The following is a 16,674-nucleotide window of genomic DNA, read 5'->3' on the forward strand; positions in this document are numbered from 1 at the left end:
CCCCCTCCCCATAGCAGTGCTATACACAGACCCCCCTTCCCATAGCAGTGCCATAGACAGATCCCCCCTTCCCCCTACCCCCTAACCCCTAACAGCCCCGGCCCCGATGCTTGCATCTTTATTTTACCTTTTTACAATGACGCTCCCGCTCCTGTAACAGCCAGGCAGAGCGGACGGCGGCGTAACGTCACTCAATCACGTGACGCGCCCGCTCCGCCCACTTCATGAATGAAGGAGGCGGAGCAGGCGTGTCACGTGAGTGAGTGACGTTACGCCGCCGTCCGCTCTGCCTGGCTGTTACAGGAGCGGGAGCGTCATTGTAAAAAGGTAAAATAAAGATGCAGCGCCCGCCCGCCCGAATAGCAACGAATCGGCGATTATTCGATAACTGGATTCGTCGACAACGAATCCAGTTATCGAATATAATCGATTACATCGATTAATCGTTGCAGCCCTACAGCGCTCCTTATGCGATTATATACATACGGTAACCATTAACTATGGGTCCATTCACACGTCCGTTTTTTCTTTCCTGATCTGTTCCGTTTTTTCAGGAACAGATCAGGACCAGATCTGGACCCATTCATTTTCAATGGGTCCTGGAAAAAATCGGACAGCACAATGTGTGCTGTCCGTTTCCGTTGTTCCGTTCCGCATGTCCGTTTAAATATAAAACATGTCCTATTCTTGTCCTGAAAAATCGGATCCTGGTACAATACAAAGTCAATGGATCCGCAAAAAACGGATGACATTCGGATGTCATTCCGTATGTCATCCGTTTTTTGCGGATTCCGTTCCTGGAAACACATAACAATTTTTTTTTTTTTTTTTTTTTTTCAAAGAAATCCAAACAACTTTATTTGATTATTGAAATGTATACATGTTCCCGTTTTTTGCGGATCCGCAAAAAACGGATGACATACGGAAACATTTTCAGGAACAACGGATCCGCAAAAAACGGACCGTTTTTCAGGATGAAAAAAAACAGGACGTGTGAATGGACCCTATTAGAGATTATACAGTGAGCGGGGCCCGTGTAGTAGAATAGTCACTGCATGGGCCCCGCTGTCATTATAAAAGCAGATGCGGGCCCCTAGCCCGTGTATTGAGGGTCATTCACTACTACAGGGACACTAATGGAGGGGATCTGTGGATGACACATAGCATAAGATGCTATATATGTGTCACCCACAGATCCCCCATAACAGTGCGTCACCCACAGATCCCCCATAACAGTGCGTCACCCACAGATCCCCCATAACAGTGCGTCACCCACAGATCCCCCATAACAGTGCGTCACCCACAGATGCCCCATAACAGTGCGTCACCCACAGATCCCCCATAACAGTGCGTCACCCACAGATGCCCCATAACAGTGCGTCACCCACAGATGCCCCATAACAGTGCGTCACCCACAGATGCCCCATAACAGTGCGTCACCCACAGATGCCCCATAACAGTGCGTCACCCACAGATGCCCCATAACAGTGCGTCACCCACAGATCCCCCATAACAGTGCGTCACCCACAGATCCCCCATAACAGTGCGTCACCCACAGATCCCCCATAACAGTGCGTCACCCACAGATCCCCCATAACAGTGCGTCACCCACAGATCCCCCATAAGAGTGCGTCACCCACAGATCCCCCATAACAGTGCGTCACCCACAGATCCCCCATAACAGTGCGTCACCCACAGATCCCCCATAACAGTGCGTCACCCACAGATCCCCCATAACAGTGCATCACCCACAGATCCCCCATAACAGTGCATCACCCACAGATCCCCCATAACAGTGCCATCCACAGACCACAATTAGTTCAAAACCCACCAAAAGCACACCTTTTGGTTCAAAAAGGAGATTTTTGTGAAACTCACCTGTAAAATCTTTTTCTCGTCTTTTCCATTGGGGGACACAGACCATGGGTATAGCTTAGAGGTATTAGTAGGAGGGACACTATGCAAATGAAAGAGCTCCTCCTCCTCGGGCTATACCCCCAGACTCCACCAGGAGGAACTCAGGCGTTGCACAAGCAGTAGGAGAAGGAGCAAGAAAAAATCATGGAAACCATCGGACCAAGCCATAAGGTCCAACCAGAAACAGAAAAAACTGAACTAAAGACCCCTCCTGCAACAGGAATAATGGGTGGGAGCTGTGTCCCCCAATGGAAAAGACGAGAAAAAGATTTTACAGGTGAGTTTCACAAAAATCTCCTTTTCTCGTGCTTTTTTCCATTGGGGGACACAGACCATGGGACGTCCAAAAGCAGTCCATGGGGTGGGAAAAAATATCAGCACCGCCAGGAGGAACGCCCCAACGGTCAAACAGGAACCACAGCCTGCAAAACCCTGCGGCCAAAGCCGCATCAGCCGAAGCCAGTGAATGCAACTGACAAAAATTTGCAAAGGTATGCAAGGACGACCAGGTGGCCGCCGTACACAGCTGAGACGCAGAGGCACGACTGCGTCTTGCCCAGGAAGCCCCCTCCGCCCCAATGGAGTGAGCGGCAATTCTAGCCGGGGGAACTCCACCACAAGCGTGACAAGCCGCGGAAATAGCCAAGCAGATCCAGAGCGCCAAGAACGGCGGACGGAAGCAGTAGCCGCGAGACACACCTTCAGGACCCGTACAACATCCAGGGAATGCAGAGTGCGTTCCTTGGGGTTAGCCGGAGAAGGACAAAAGGAAGGCAGGACAAGATCCTCATCAAGGCGGAAGGGAGAGACCACCCTGGGCAAAAAGAAGGGGACTGGACGGAGCACAACTTAATCCTGGAGGAAAACCATTAAGGCTCCTGACAGGAAAGAGCGGCCAGCTTCGACACCAGTCTGACCTAAAAGCTCGTGATGGGACGTGAACTCACAGCCACTGCATAATAGCCCAGAACTTTAATCACTACGCTATGTAGCTGTATCAGAAGCTATGGTCACAAGGAAGTCCAGATGAGAACAGTCAGAGAGACCCTCCTCAAAGGCTCGAAGGGAGCCGACTGCAGAGCGCGCAGAACCAAATTGAGATCCCAAGGAGACAAAGGGGGAACATACGGGGAACCGAATGCGCCACCCCCGAAGAAAGGTCACCACCGGACCCTTAAGAGCAAGGGACCTCTGACGGCCCGCGCCGAAACCTGACCTTACAGGGAACTAAGCGACAGTCCCTGCACAAGCCCAGACTGAAGAAAAGACAGTACCATCAAGATGGAAAACCGAAGGGGAGGGAACCCCGAACCCTCAAAAAAGGATAGGAAGGCCATCCAGGTACGATAGTAAATCCGGGAGGAAGAAGACTTCCCCGGACTGATCATGGTCCTAACCACTGAATCCGAGAACCCCATCTTTATCAGGATGGCGGTTTCAACAGTCACGCCGGTAAACGAAGAGACCGCAAATTCCGGTGGAAGAACGGGCCCTGAGACAGTAAGTTCTGTCCGTCGGGAAGAGGCCATGGGGCGTCCGCCAGCAACCGAGCCACGTCCGAAAAACCACGCGCGGCGAGGCCACTCTGGGGTGATGAGAACGGTCGGAGTCCCTTCCGCCTCGAACTGGCGTAGACCCTTTGGTAGGAGAGGAAAACAGAGGAGGCTGAAGTCCTGCCACGGAGACACCTGCGCATCCATCCGTACGCCTCCGGATCTCGGGCGCGAGCCAGGACCACTGGGATCTTGTTGTTGAACCCGGACGCCATTAAGTCCACATCCGGACGGTCCCATCTGTGGCAGATTTCTTCAAACCCTTCTGGATGCAGAGACCACTCGCTTGGATCCACCGTGTTGTGGCTTAGAAAGTCCGCTGTCCAGTTGTCCATTCCAGGAATGCAAACTGCTGACAACACCGGAACGTGAGTCTCCGCCCACGTCAGAATTCACTTCACCTCCTGCATCACCATCCGGCTGCGGGTCCCGTCCTGATGGTCGATATAGGCCACGGCCGCGGCATTGCCCGTTTGAACCCGCACTGGGAGGCCCGCAAGGAGAGAGGTCCAATAGGAGAGAGAGAGCGGAAAAAATCGCCCTCAATTCCAGAAAGTTGATTGGAAGGCGAGACTCTGCCGCCAGCCAAATTCCTTGAACCGTGCGAGACTGGAAAACGCCCCCCCAACCCAGGATGCTGGCATCGGTGGCGGCGATCGCCCAGGAGAATGCGAGAAAGGAACTCCCCGACCTCAGGTTCTTTGGGAAAAGCCACCAAGGGAGAACTGCCCGAACCCGCTGAAAGGTAAAGGATCTCCTGTTGCGCCAGGCGAGTGTGAAACTGGGCATATGGAAAGGCCTCGAAAGAGGCTACATAAGACCCAGGACCTGCAAGTATTCCCGAATGGAGAGGCACGGGGAGCGCAGCAGATGCGACACTGCCCCCTGGACCTGGGAGGACTTGAAGGCTGGTAGAATACTTTGGCAGCCGAGGTGTCCAAAATCACCCTCCGGAAGGAGAGCCTCTGGGACGGGAAGAGGCAGGAGTTTGGGAAAGTTACCAGGCAGCCGAACCGTTCCAGGGATCTGAACAGTGATCCGGACGCTGTCCGTGGTCTGCGGTAGAGAGGGGGGCCTCTATCCGGATATCGTCCCGACAGGGCAGCAAAGGAATGCCCCTGGTACGAAGAAGCGCCATGAGCGGTCCAGGACCGTGGCAAGGACCCGCGGGGTGGTCGCCAACCCGAAGGAAGGGCGACAAACTGACAGTGTCGACCCATAATGGCGAAGCGCAGGAATCGATGGTGGGATTCCGCAATCGGGACATGTGATAGGCCTAGGAGCAGCAGGGCGGGCTGACTGGGCCCTCTAGTGCCGGGAAGGCTGGTGCAAAGGAAGGCCTCTTTGCGGGCGACCTGAGACCCCCGGCGGAGGAAGCAGGCGACGGCCTACCAGATGAGAAACGGCAAAAGGCATGCAGAGACGAACTCGTCCAGCTGATCCCCACAAGGCCTGGAAACCCCAAAGGGGAGATTAGCAAGGGAACGCTTGGTGGTGTCAGCGTCCCACACCTTCAATCAGATCTCTTCGCGCTGAGTGACAGAGATGGCCAACCTGCGGGCAAAGAGGGAAACAATGTCCCTAGAAGCTTCGCAAAGAATGTTAGAAGCCTGAGACATCTGGAGAACCAACTCCAGTGTGTTAGTAGCCGCATCTCGTACCGCCAGTTCCTGGTGGTGGTGTTGTAACCACACCGAGAGAGCACTGGCTACCCCTGCTGAGTGAAAGGTAGGTCACAGGGACGCGCTGCCAGCGAAAAAAGGACCTGGAAGAGAGTCTATGCGTCTGTCTACAGCATCCTGGAAAGAGGAACTGACTAAGACAGGAAGGGCCACATAATTGGCTAATCCGGCCACCGGAGGATCCACCTTAGGGGGAGGAGACACCTCTCCTCGCCGTCAGCAGGGAAAGGAAAGTATATTCATGCGCTGGGTGGTCGAGAACCTTATTAAGACCACCCCAGGCCCTGGACATGACCGCGGAAAAATCCCTCATGGACCGGGAACATGGTAGTCTCCGACTGCCTGGACGGAAAAAGGGGGAACTCCTGACCAGTGGAAGGAGGAGAATCCCCTTGGAGAATAAAGGTGTCTCGGACAGTCACCACTAAGTCAGCCACCCTGGTGGAGAGCTTAGGCGAGGGGTCCCGCTCCATGACCTAATCAGAGCCGGAAATTCTCCTTCAGACTTGCGCTCCCTAAGGGAGGGGAGAGTCGCCCGAACGCGCCTCTAGACGAGGGGGGGGGGGGGGGGAGCCAGAGCCATCCGAGGAGGGATGCTGCTGCTCACGCTCCCTGTTAGTATTCGGGCGTCTTCTGTGGAAAACCACTTAGAGAGGTGGTTGGCGTCACAGGATTTGAAAATGCCCTATAGTCCAAAAAGGACGTGGCTCGTCCGAGCCGGATAATTCTCCTTCGGAGTACTCTCCCTAGGGAGGGGGAAGAGCAGTCCGCAAGCGCCACCGGCGAGGTGAGGGGGGTGGAGAGACAGAGACATCCGAGGTGGGATGCTGCCGCTCACGCTGCCTCTTCGTAGTCAGTCACCCACTGTGGGGACCACTGAGAGAGATGGAGTCGTTAGCGCCACAGGATTAAAGGACATGGTTGCCTTGGTGACTAAGACCAATTTAGCGGCCGCGCTGGACATGGCAGATGCCCAAGCGGGGACCGCAGGCCCCCAGGGACGTGGAGGAGGGGTGGAGGAGGGGGGTAAGGCAGGGATGCAGGTAATACTTATCTGCTCCTGCAGAACTTCTCCCTCGACTCCAGGACCAGCAGGGATGCACCTCTTCAGGCGTCTGACTCCTTGTCCAGGAGTGCAGTGTTCTGGTGGAGGGTGGCAGCAGGAGACCCAGTAGCTGGTGGGATACCGGAGCTGCAGGTCGAGCCCGGATCCACTTGTCTTCTTTGGGGGGCAATGGAGGCAGCCAGGCAGCGTCCAAGGACGGCAGCGGGCATTCCACGGGGGACCAGGAAGGCGCCATGCCGACCTGTGTCCCCATCTAGAATAATATAAACAATTTTTGAAGGCTGAAAGGGGCTTTGAACTCAGAAAGCCTGGACATGGGGCAACAGCAGCAGTACCACTGAGCTACCAGCTTGCCTGGCACAAAACGGAGTAGAGTGATGAGGAGCTGCACGGCCATGAGCAAACAGAGTCTCCGGTGTAAGGAGAGTCAGAGCGGCATGCCGAGGCTCCGCCTCCCCTAACGCGTCATTATGGCGTGAAAAAAAGCGCGCGAAAATAAGCGCGCGCACGAAAAATAAGCGCGCGCGTGAAAATATGCGCGAGCGCGAAAATATGCGCGAGCGCGAAAATATGCGCGAGCGCGAAAATAAGCGCACCACGTGGAGGAGCGGCCTGCCGGCGGGCGCTGAGGGGGCGCAGCAGCCAAGGCCCGACGAGAGAAACGCTGAAGCCCACAGTTTAAGGGGAAGAGATGCCAGTACTCCAGTGCCAAAATGAAGAAAGTGCCCCATCAGGATCCTTCTTCAAGCTCACCCAGGCAGCCACAGACAAATAGACACAGAGGGAGGGGGAGGGATTGTGCAACACTTATCTGCTCAGCATGCTCCCTCGATGTCCAGACCAGCAGGGATGCGCCTCTTCAGACTTCTGACTCCAATCCAGGAGAACAGTGCTCTGGAGGAGGGTAGGCAGCAGGCGTCCCAGCAGCTGGTGGGATGCCGGAGCTAACAGGTCGAGCCCGGATCCACTTATCTTCTTGGGGGGAAATGGAGGCAGCCAGGCAACGTCCCAAAGACGGCGGCGGGCACTCCACGGGGGACCAGGAAGGCGCCATGCCGACCTGTGTCCCCATCTAGAATAAAAATAACAAAAAGGAGTAGAATCAGAGAGTGTCAACCTCCTTCACCAGACACTAAGCAAAGACTGAGTTCCTCCTGGTGGAGTCTGGGGGTATAGCCCGAGGAGGAGGAGCTCTTTCATTTGCATAGTGTCCCTCCTACTAATACCTCTAAGCTATACCCATGGTCTGTGTCCCCCAATGGAAAAAAGCACGAGAAATATTATTTTTTTCTTATTTTCCTCCTCAAAAACCTAGGTGCGTCTTATGGGCCGGTGCGTCTTATAGGGCGAAAAATACGGTAACCCTTACAGTATTGGAATGTGTTGGATAACACTGACAGCATTATGTCAGTGTTATCCGACACATTCCAGAACTGTAAGGGTTACATAGCATCATAAATCAGTATAATGCTATGTGACCCCAGTCAGCGCTTGCAGGTCAAGCTTTCAGAGCTAGTTATTACTTACATTATTACAAAAAACAGTAATAATTGAATGCAGTGACAAAAATTTATGATAATAAAGAGTGGACACATAGTCCTACAGATACAACCGGCCCTTTGAGGGTGACCAAACTGCTGATGCGGCCCCCAATGATTTTGAGTTTGACACCCCTGGCCTACAACATCAAACAGGTGAATGCTCCACTCCCCAAACGGTTTAGTTGACTCAATGGGTCACATCACTCGCCCCCTCTATTGTTTATTTGGCACAGCATGGTACATTTAGTAGTAGGGCTCTCTGTAGTTCAGTCCAATGTAAGTGCATGGGAAAGAGCTGCAATACCAGGCATAGGGCATGTTCCCTTCAGCCAACTGATTAGTGGAGGTGGCAGGAGACGGACTCCCACCAATCTAATATTAAAGGGTTTACTAAGTGATGGCCTATCCACAGGATGGGCCCTCACTAGCTGATCCGCGGGGGTCCGACTCTCCACATACCTGCCGGTTAGCTGTTTGCATATAACTTTGGTACCAGAACTACACAGCTCTGTGAACCTCGTAGTGGATGGAGCTGGTTAATAGTGCCGCTCCCATTGACTTTAATGGAAGCAGAGTTGTTGTGACAAGCTCTGTCCACTACAAGGTTGACAGAGCTGTGTAGTTCTGGCACTGACTATAGGCCATCACTTACTGAAGCCTGGACAACCCCTTTAACGACTGATCCTGGGAATAGGCCATCAATATCAAAGTCCCATAAATCTCCTTTAGGCCTCTTGCACACCACTGTAAGTATTTTGCAGTCTGCAAAAAACTGATCCGCAAAAAATACGGATGACATCCGTGTGCATTCTGTATTTTATGGAACAGTTGGCCCCTAATAGAACAGTACTATCCTTGTCCGTAATGCGGGCAATAATAGGACGCGTTCTATTTTATTGCGGAAAAAAAATACGGAAATGGAATGCAAACAAAGTACCTTCAGTTTTTTTTTTTTAAATGAATGGTTCCGTATAAGGACCGCAAAAAATTCAAAAAAATAAAAAACTGAACGGAAACTGAATCAAAATACAGTCGTGTGCAAGAGGCCTTAATAGAGGGCCGGGAGGTTTTGAAAGGAAGCTACCATGGTGAAGGACGTCACCAGCCTGTGCCCGCCTAGTCCATAAAACAGACTGTGCTGAGGTCAGGCTACCATTTCTCACTATGCCCCATGAGAAAATGCGGGGGGCTATCTGCTATGAGAACTACTGCTATATTCTGAGGCGCTATTCTATCATGTAATACAACACATATAGGAGGATACAAAGGCGGCCTCTTACCAGCTTAACAGCATCATCTGCGGCATGGGAAGCGACTGCTAAAATCTCTGTACATGGGTTGAATACTTGTGATGAAGTCGACGTCACCAGGTTCATTATAGATTTAACAGGCTTTGGGTTCGAGCTCTGCAGACAGTCGCCATAATTATAAATATTCACAACTCCGGACTTTGACCTGAAACATTAATGTGCCAGTTACTACTGAAACATAGATATAGATAAAATGAGGTAAAAAATGATGAATCCATAAACTTTAATTTGCATTAAAGATTCAGAAAAAAGCCGCAGGGGAAAAATACCCAGTGACGGCACTTTGCAAATGCTGAAGACCACTCGCTTAGGTTCCATTCACACGTCCGTAGTGTTTTGCGGATCCACAATACACCCGGCCGGCACCCCCCCATAGAACTGCCTATTCTTGTCCGCAATTGCGGACAAGAATAGGACATGTTCTATTTATTTGCGGGGCCGCGCTCCTGAAATGCGGATGCTTCATGGTGTGCTCTCCGAATCCCATTCTGCCCCATTGAGAATAAATGGGTCCGCACCCATTCCCGATATTGCGGAATGGATGCGGACCCATTTGCGGACGTCTGAATGGAGCCTTAGAGTCCCGCTGCAGTCATTATGCAATGTGGTCAATATGAATTTAACATCAAGATGGCCTCGTAAATGTACAAGAGCAATGGAGGCCAACAGTATAGGACAGAACAATTCATACCGTAAGCAACACTTTTAGTTGCTCCTATTTAAGCTGTTTCTTAGGGTGCATTCACACGACTAAGCGTTTTGCGGTCCGCACGTGGTCGGCACTATATAGAAAAAGCCTAATCTTGTCCACTTAATATTAATCTTGTCATGCTTAATATTCACTGACATGAATGGGTCCTCAGAATTGCAGGAATGGATGCGGACCCAGAATTACGGCCGTGTGAATGCACCCTTGTACAGTATTGTACTGTATGTCGGTATGAATTGGGGAAGTATATGAATTGGATACGTCAGAATGGTACAAATGTAGGAGGTTTTACACGTACTTCTGTCTTGTCAAAAATCAGTATCCAGCGGTATACATACATACATTTTTATAACAAAAGTCAATGGTCAAACTATGTAACTGCATAGATGTCCAGTCGCGCCATTTTCTAGCTTTATACTTTTCATCTTTGCAGTATGCAGTAAAAACACACGCAAGGTTCACACTATAGAGGGAACTTACTCTCAACTATGCCAGTTTTCAGGCAAAAAACCCCCCAAAACACTAACTTGTGTTTGCAACTTTTTAAACACCGCTGAACCTAAATCTAGGGGCATTTCTATGCTGCCACAGGGAACGTGGCAAGGACGGGGCCAGCACAGTGCTGCTGTAGATTTCACTCTAGGGTCAGGGACTGCCAGAGGATGCACCTAATTTACGGCGACGCCTGCGCCTTGTCATAAATAACAAATCCTCCAGCAGCGCAGGAAATATCAAAGTCCGGAATAAAACACCGGCCTATGATAAATCTCCCCCTATGCTTTCGCAATCTGTTGAAAGGCAAGTGTTTTTTCCCCCCCAAGATTAGAAATAGAAGGCACTTCTAAAACAGGATGCAACAGGACAATTATCCGGGTGCACCCTACTGCCATTGACCTCTGTTGTACACAAAAGTTGGCTCCATTTGGCCCACGTTCGTCCACAGGACAGAAAGAGCCGGCATTTTGTGTCCTCTTGTGCTCTACTTTTAATGGTAAATTTGTAACAATCTGGTGTGAATCTACCTTTAGCTGAAAAACAAAAACATGGTATAAACCTAGCCTAAACCTCACCTTTAAGGCTGCCATGCACAATAAATAGCTGCTGGCAGAAGCTCTCTCCTGACTGCCCCATTCACTTTCGGTGTGGCCGAGCATGCATGTGTATTCTATAGAGAGAGGAGAGAAAGCTGCTGCAAGACACTTCTAGTGGCAGCTTAACTCCTGGGAGAACAGAAGGACTCGGAGAAAATATTCACTTCGCCCAATCCTTCTCTCCCCCGACATCATTTCCCCGCTAAACGTGGATGGTATGTTTCAAACCTCACTGCAACTTGCAGCTGATTTGTGGTGCCAAACTGCAGCATCTGAATTCACTCTTCGGGGGACAAAAACCAGTACACTTACCCACAAGACACATATCGGCTGTCTCTCGATACGGCAAGAGAAGTCCCAAATAAGCTTCCGTCATCAACAAATCGGTTCAGACACCTCCTGCTGTTTACATCCCAAATGTACACATCACCTTCCTCTAAAAGGGAGTAAAGCAGGTACAACAGTGAGGAGACGCCCCAAAAGACAGATACATAAAAGATATAATGTCCCCTTTCTCTGAGAGAAGTCCTCAAAACAGCACAGCGTAGAAACACTGCATGGAAAAATAAAAATATTGCACAGGCATTTAGAGGGAATTATTTTATTTTTTTATGATTGCATTTTACTCCTTTGGGGCTGAAAATCATATTTTAAATTGGTCTTTATTAAAAATATTGAGCCGTTCTATCACAAAGTGTTAACTGTTTTCCTAGCTGTGAGAATCCTACTTTCACTTTGTGCCGGTCATGTAATAAACCTCATCACTAAATTGCTAAAAGGTCATAAACACTTATTTAAAGGGGTTGAATGGATTCGGAGCTGAACCAGGGTATACCACTGGGATTCGCATCCCCACCTATCCCTTGGTTGAACTTGATGGACGTATGTCTTTTTTCAAACGTATTAACTATGTAACTCAGACCCTCTGACATGACCATTGAAGCAGTTCATGCTCCGCTGCTCTCTTTTGCCCTGCGCTGAATTGCACAGGGCAAAGGCATTTTCTGGAGATCCGGTGACTTACCAGCTCTCCATGGGGAAAGCTAGGCGGAGGCTTAGCAGTGAGCCCGATGAGGTCACTGGCACTTATGGGCGGGTTTTAGTGCTGCCCTAGCCTCAAAAAAAACAAAAAACGAAAAAACGGCTAGGGCTGTGCTAAAACCCGCCTATAAGTGCCGATGATGTCACCGGGAACACTGCAAGGTGGAAGCATCCGCCTAGCAGTGTAAAAATATAAACAAAAAAGCCCTTGCCCTGCACTATGCAGCGCAGGGCAAGGGAGAGCATCGGAGCACGAAATGCTTTGATGCTCATGTCAGAGGGGCATGTATGGGAAGAAGGGGGATACGTCCGGGTTCAGCTCTGAACCCGGACAACTCCTTTAAGCCACATCTTATCAGTAAGATAAGGATTGAGCTTTGATGAGTGTTAATAAGGTCTGAGAGAGCAGAGATAAGGATCCCATCAGCTCCCTGTCTGACGTTGCAGAGAGAAAATTCTAAGGCCTCTTTCACACGACCTGTTTACGGGCCGTTTTTTGCGTTCCCTATATGGCACCATTCATTTCAATGGTTCCGTTCAAAGAAGGAACATGACCTATTATTACCCGCAAATAACGTTCCGTGGCTCCATTCAAGTCAATGGGTCCGCAAAAAAAAAAAAAAAGAACACATCCGTATGTCTTCCGTATCCATTCTGTTTTTGCGGAACCATCTATTGAAAGTTGTATGTCCAGCCCAATTTTTTCTATGTAATTACTGTATACTGTATATGCCATACGAAAGAACGGACCGGAAAAACAGACGGAACGGAAACAATGGATCCGTGAAAAACGGACCGCAAAACACTGAGAAAGCCATGTGGTCGTGTGAAAGAGGCCTAATTCTGCTAGTAGAGCATCTCACCTCTGTACAGAGAAAAAGGATTCCATAAAGATCAATTGAAAAAATGAATAATAAAATTAAAAATACTTGCCCCCAAAAGTGTACATAGACTTTAAAAAGTAGCAAAACGAGGTTCTGCAACTTTGTGTGCCGAAAACAGCAGTAAGCAGTTTAGTAAATGACCCCACGAACAGTTTATGCCAAGAACAGAATTGAATCTGACACGTGTTGGGCACACAATAATTAGGGGACAAATTATGGATTACATCTGCAAAACCATAGTTGATTCCGTAATCATTGTGACACAAACGTCTGCATTGGAACTGCGTACACAAATCTCAAAGACTTTTTGCAAAGTTGCTTCATTCTTATAGTAGAAGCACTAGATTAACCAAAGTGTCCTTTAATGTAACTTGCATTCTTATCTTGTGATATGTCACCAAGAAAAGTCAGAAGACAGTATTGGTGGGGTCTCGCCGTTGCGAAAAACGACAATTGGTCTCAGTAGAGACTGGGCCATTGACTGTAACGACTGAGTGAAGGCAGATGGACAAACAGCCCCTTCATACAACCTCTAGGACACATCAGAAGGTAGGAACTAGTGACAATTGCAACCAAGATCAATATATAAAAACGTTGCCATCTACAAACCCATTACCTGAGGCTGAGAAGATTTTACTGCTGTCTGGAGAAAACACAGATTTTACAGACCCGGCATTCATCTTCATACTTCCAATCAGCTCCTTGCTCTAACATCAAAGAAAAAGAAATTTAGGAAGAATAGTTCTCAGCTATATCTGGCAATCCCATAGAGTTAAATGGAGCAGCTGCATGCACACAATACCACTGCTCCATTCACTCCAGGGACTCATACTCATCCCCCCACCCTGTGGATAGGGGATAAGTTGTTATGGCGGGACATTTAAATCAGAGATCATTAAAGGGCATCTGTCAGCAGTTTTGTACCTATGACACTGGCTGAACCCGTTACATGTGCACTTGGCAGCTGAAGACATCTGTGTTGGTCCCATGTTTTGTGCCCGCATTGCTGAGAAAAATTATGCACAAATGAGCCTCTACGAGCAACGGGGCGTTGCCATTACACCTAGGGGCTCTGCGCCCTCTGCAGCTGCTGCGCCCTCTGTACTTTATAGGTCCAGGTGTGATGACTTTTTCATTGCCTGGACCTGACAATGTGCAGAGGGCGCAGCAGTTGCAGAGACACCAGAGCCCCTAGGTGTAATGGCAACGCCCCTGTTGCATATAATAAAACTTCATTTTGTCAGCAATGCGGCCACAGATGAACATGGGACCAACAGATGCCTGCAGCTGCCAAGTGCACATGTAACAGGTCAGCCAGTGTCATAGGTACAAATCTGCTGACAGATGCCCTTTAACTAAAGCACTGGCGTCTCTAAAACCATGCTGCTTATAGAAATAAAGATACCTGTAGATGGTCAATCACCCAGACCAATGTTACAGAAGACTTTTGGGTTTTGTTTTACCTTCATGGATAGCAAATGTAAGTATCCAGAAGACCCATGAAGCAAGAGAAACGATCCATCTGGAGACACTTCAAATTTCTTTATGGTCTTTTCCCCCAAGCCTGAAATCGTAACATATAAAGAAATTTAAATATTTTGGGGAAATTGTCATAACTCTTACCTTGGGCAAAACAAAAGATCAAAAAGACAAAAATCAAACAAGTTTTATCCCCGTGTGCCCAAAGTTTATATACATATATATAAAAAATAATAATTTTCATTTAGTCCTCCTTAGGGGCCTTGAACATGTAATTGTTATAATCACTTCTCCCACAGACTGCAATAAACCACCACTGCAGTCTAAGGGAGATTTGCTATGTTCATAAGGGCTCCGTAGGGACACCTTTGTGGTATGCATGGTAGCCTTCTAGCAAGCTCGAGGCTACCACAATAAATGAACGGCTCCACCGATCCCCGTGCAGGGGAGCCGTTCGAGGCCCAGGAGAGCAGTATTCCCATAGAAAAGCCGTGCAGACGCAGGGGCCACAACTGATCATAGCATCTCAGGGGGTGAAACGTCTGATCGGATCTGCATTTCCGTTCCGCAAAAAAATAGAACATGTCCTATTCTTGTCCGCAATTGCGGACAAGAACAGGCATATTCTAATAGTGCCGGCAATGTGCGGTCCGCAAAATGCAGAACGCACATTGCCGCTTTCCGTGTTTTGCGGATCCGCAAAACACGTTGTGGACGTGTGAATGGAGCCTCAATCTGCTCCGTTCTTCCTGCTCCGTAAGATGCTGCCTGCAGATTACATAGCATTTTCATAAGGACAGGTTGCCTTTTAATCCACCTTCCTAACCATTACTACTATGGTCCTATGTACATATAACAAAGCATTTTTTTCAACCGTCTTTATTAAAAATTACCATTTTGGTAATTCAGCCCCTATGCAAACCTTCAGTCAGGTCCATAAATATTGGGACACTGACACAATTCTAACACTTTTGGCTCTATACACCACCACAGTGGATTTGAAATGAAACAAACAAGATGTGCTTTAACTGCAGACTGTCAGCTTTAGGCCTCATGCACATGACCGTTCTGTTTTTTGCGGTCCGCAAACCGCAGATCCGCAAAAATGGAAGCCTCCCGTGTGCCTTCCGCAATTTGGCCCATTGTAGACATGCCTATTCTTGTCCGCAAAATGGACAAGAATAGGACATGTTATATTTTTTTTGCGGGGCCACGGAACGGAGCAACGCGTGCGGGCCCGAACTACAGTCGTTTGCACGAGGCCTTAATTTGAGGGTATTTACCACCAAATCAGGTGAATGGTGTAGGAATTACAACAGTTTGCATATGTGCCTCCCACTTGTTAAGGAACCAAAAGTAATGGGACAATGGGCTTCTCAGCTGTTCCATGGCCAGGTGTGTGCTATTCCCTCATTATTCAAATTACAATGAGCAGATAAAAGGTCCAGAGTTAATTTCAAGTGTGCTATTTGTATTTGGAATCTGTTGCTGTCAACTCTCAAGATGAGATCCAAAGAGCTGTCACTATCAGTGAAGCAAGCCATCTTTAGGCTGAAAAAACAAAACTAACCCATCAGAGAGATATCAAAATTATTAGGCATGGCCAAAACAACTGTTTGGAACATTCTTAAAAAGAAGGAACGCACCGGTGACCTCAGCAACACCAAAAGACCTGGAAGACCACAGAAAACAACTGTGGTGGATGACTGGAGAAGTCAACAATCAAGAGAAGACTTCACCAAAGTGAATACAAAGGGTTCACCACAAGTTGTAAACCATTGGTGAGCCTCAAAAACAGGAAGGCCAGATTAGAGTTTGCCAAACGACATCTACAAAAGCCTTCACAGTTCTGGAACAACATCCTATGGACAGATGAGACCAAGATCAACTTATACCAGAGTAATGGGAAGAGAAGAGTATGGAGAAGGAAAGGAACTGCTCATGATCCTAAGCATACCACCTCATCAGTGAAGCATAGTGGTGGTAGTGTCATGGCGTGGGCATGTATGGCTGCCAATGGAACTGGTTGTCTTGTATTTTTTGATGATGTGACTGCTGACAAAAGCAGCAGGATGAATTCTGAAGTGTTTCGAGCAATATTATCTGCTCATATTCAGCCAAATGCTTCAGAACTCATTGGACGGCGCTTCACAGTGCAGATGGACAATGACCCAAAGCATACTGCAAAAGCAACCAAAGAGTTTTTTAAAGGAAAGAAGTGGAATGTTCTGCAATAGCCAAGTCAATCACCTGATCTGAATCCTTTCTGAAGACAAAACTGAAGGTAAAATGCCCCAAGAACAAGCAGGAACTGAAGACAGTTGCAGTAGAGGCCTGGCAGAGCATCACCAGGGATGAAACCCACTGTCTGGTGATGTCTATGCGTTCCAGACTTCAGGCT

General features: G+C 48.8%; 1 protein-coding gene across 1 annotated transcript in view; it reads right to left on the reverse strand.

Moving 5' to 3' along the window:
- UTP18 (UTP18 small subunit processome component) overlaps nucleotides 1-16,674 on the reverse strand; it is a 49,313-nt gene that overhangs the window by 11,683 nt on the left and 20,956 nt on the right. Inside the window, exons 9-12 of the mRNA XM_044297599.1 lie at nucleotides 14,258-14,358; nucleotides 13,411-13,501; nucleotides 11,182-11,305; nucleotides 9,040-9,214 (exon numbers count right to left, since the gene is read on the reverse strand). Of these exons, the coding sequence (XP_044153534.1) occupies nucleotides 9,040-9,214; nucleotides 11,182-11,305; nucleotides 13,411-13,501; nucleotides 14,258-14,358 (491 nt within the window). The remainder of the gene's footprint in view (nucleotides 1-9,039; nucleotides 9,215-11,181; nucleotides 11,306-13,410; nucleotides 13,502-14,257; nucleotides 14,359-16,674) is intronic.

Source organism: Bufo gargarizans, chromosome 6 (genome assembly GCF_014858855.1).
Source record: "Bufo gargarizans isolate SCDJY-AF-19 chromosome 6, ASM1485885v1, whole genome shotgun sequence".
Classification (NCBI taxonomy): domain Eukaryota; kingdom Metazoa; phylum Chordata; class Amphibia; order Anura; family Bufonidae; genus Bufo; species Bufo gargarizans.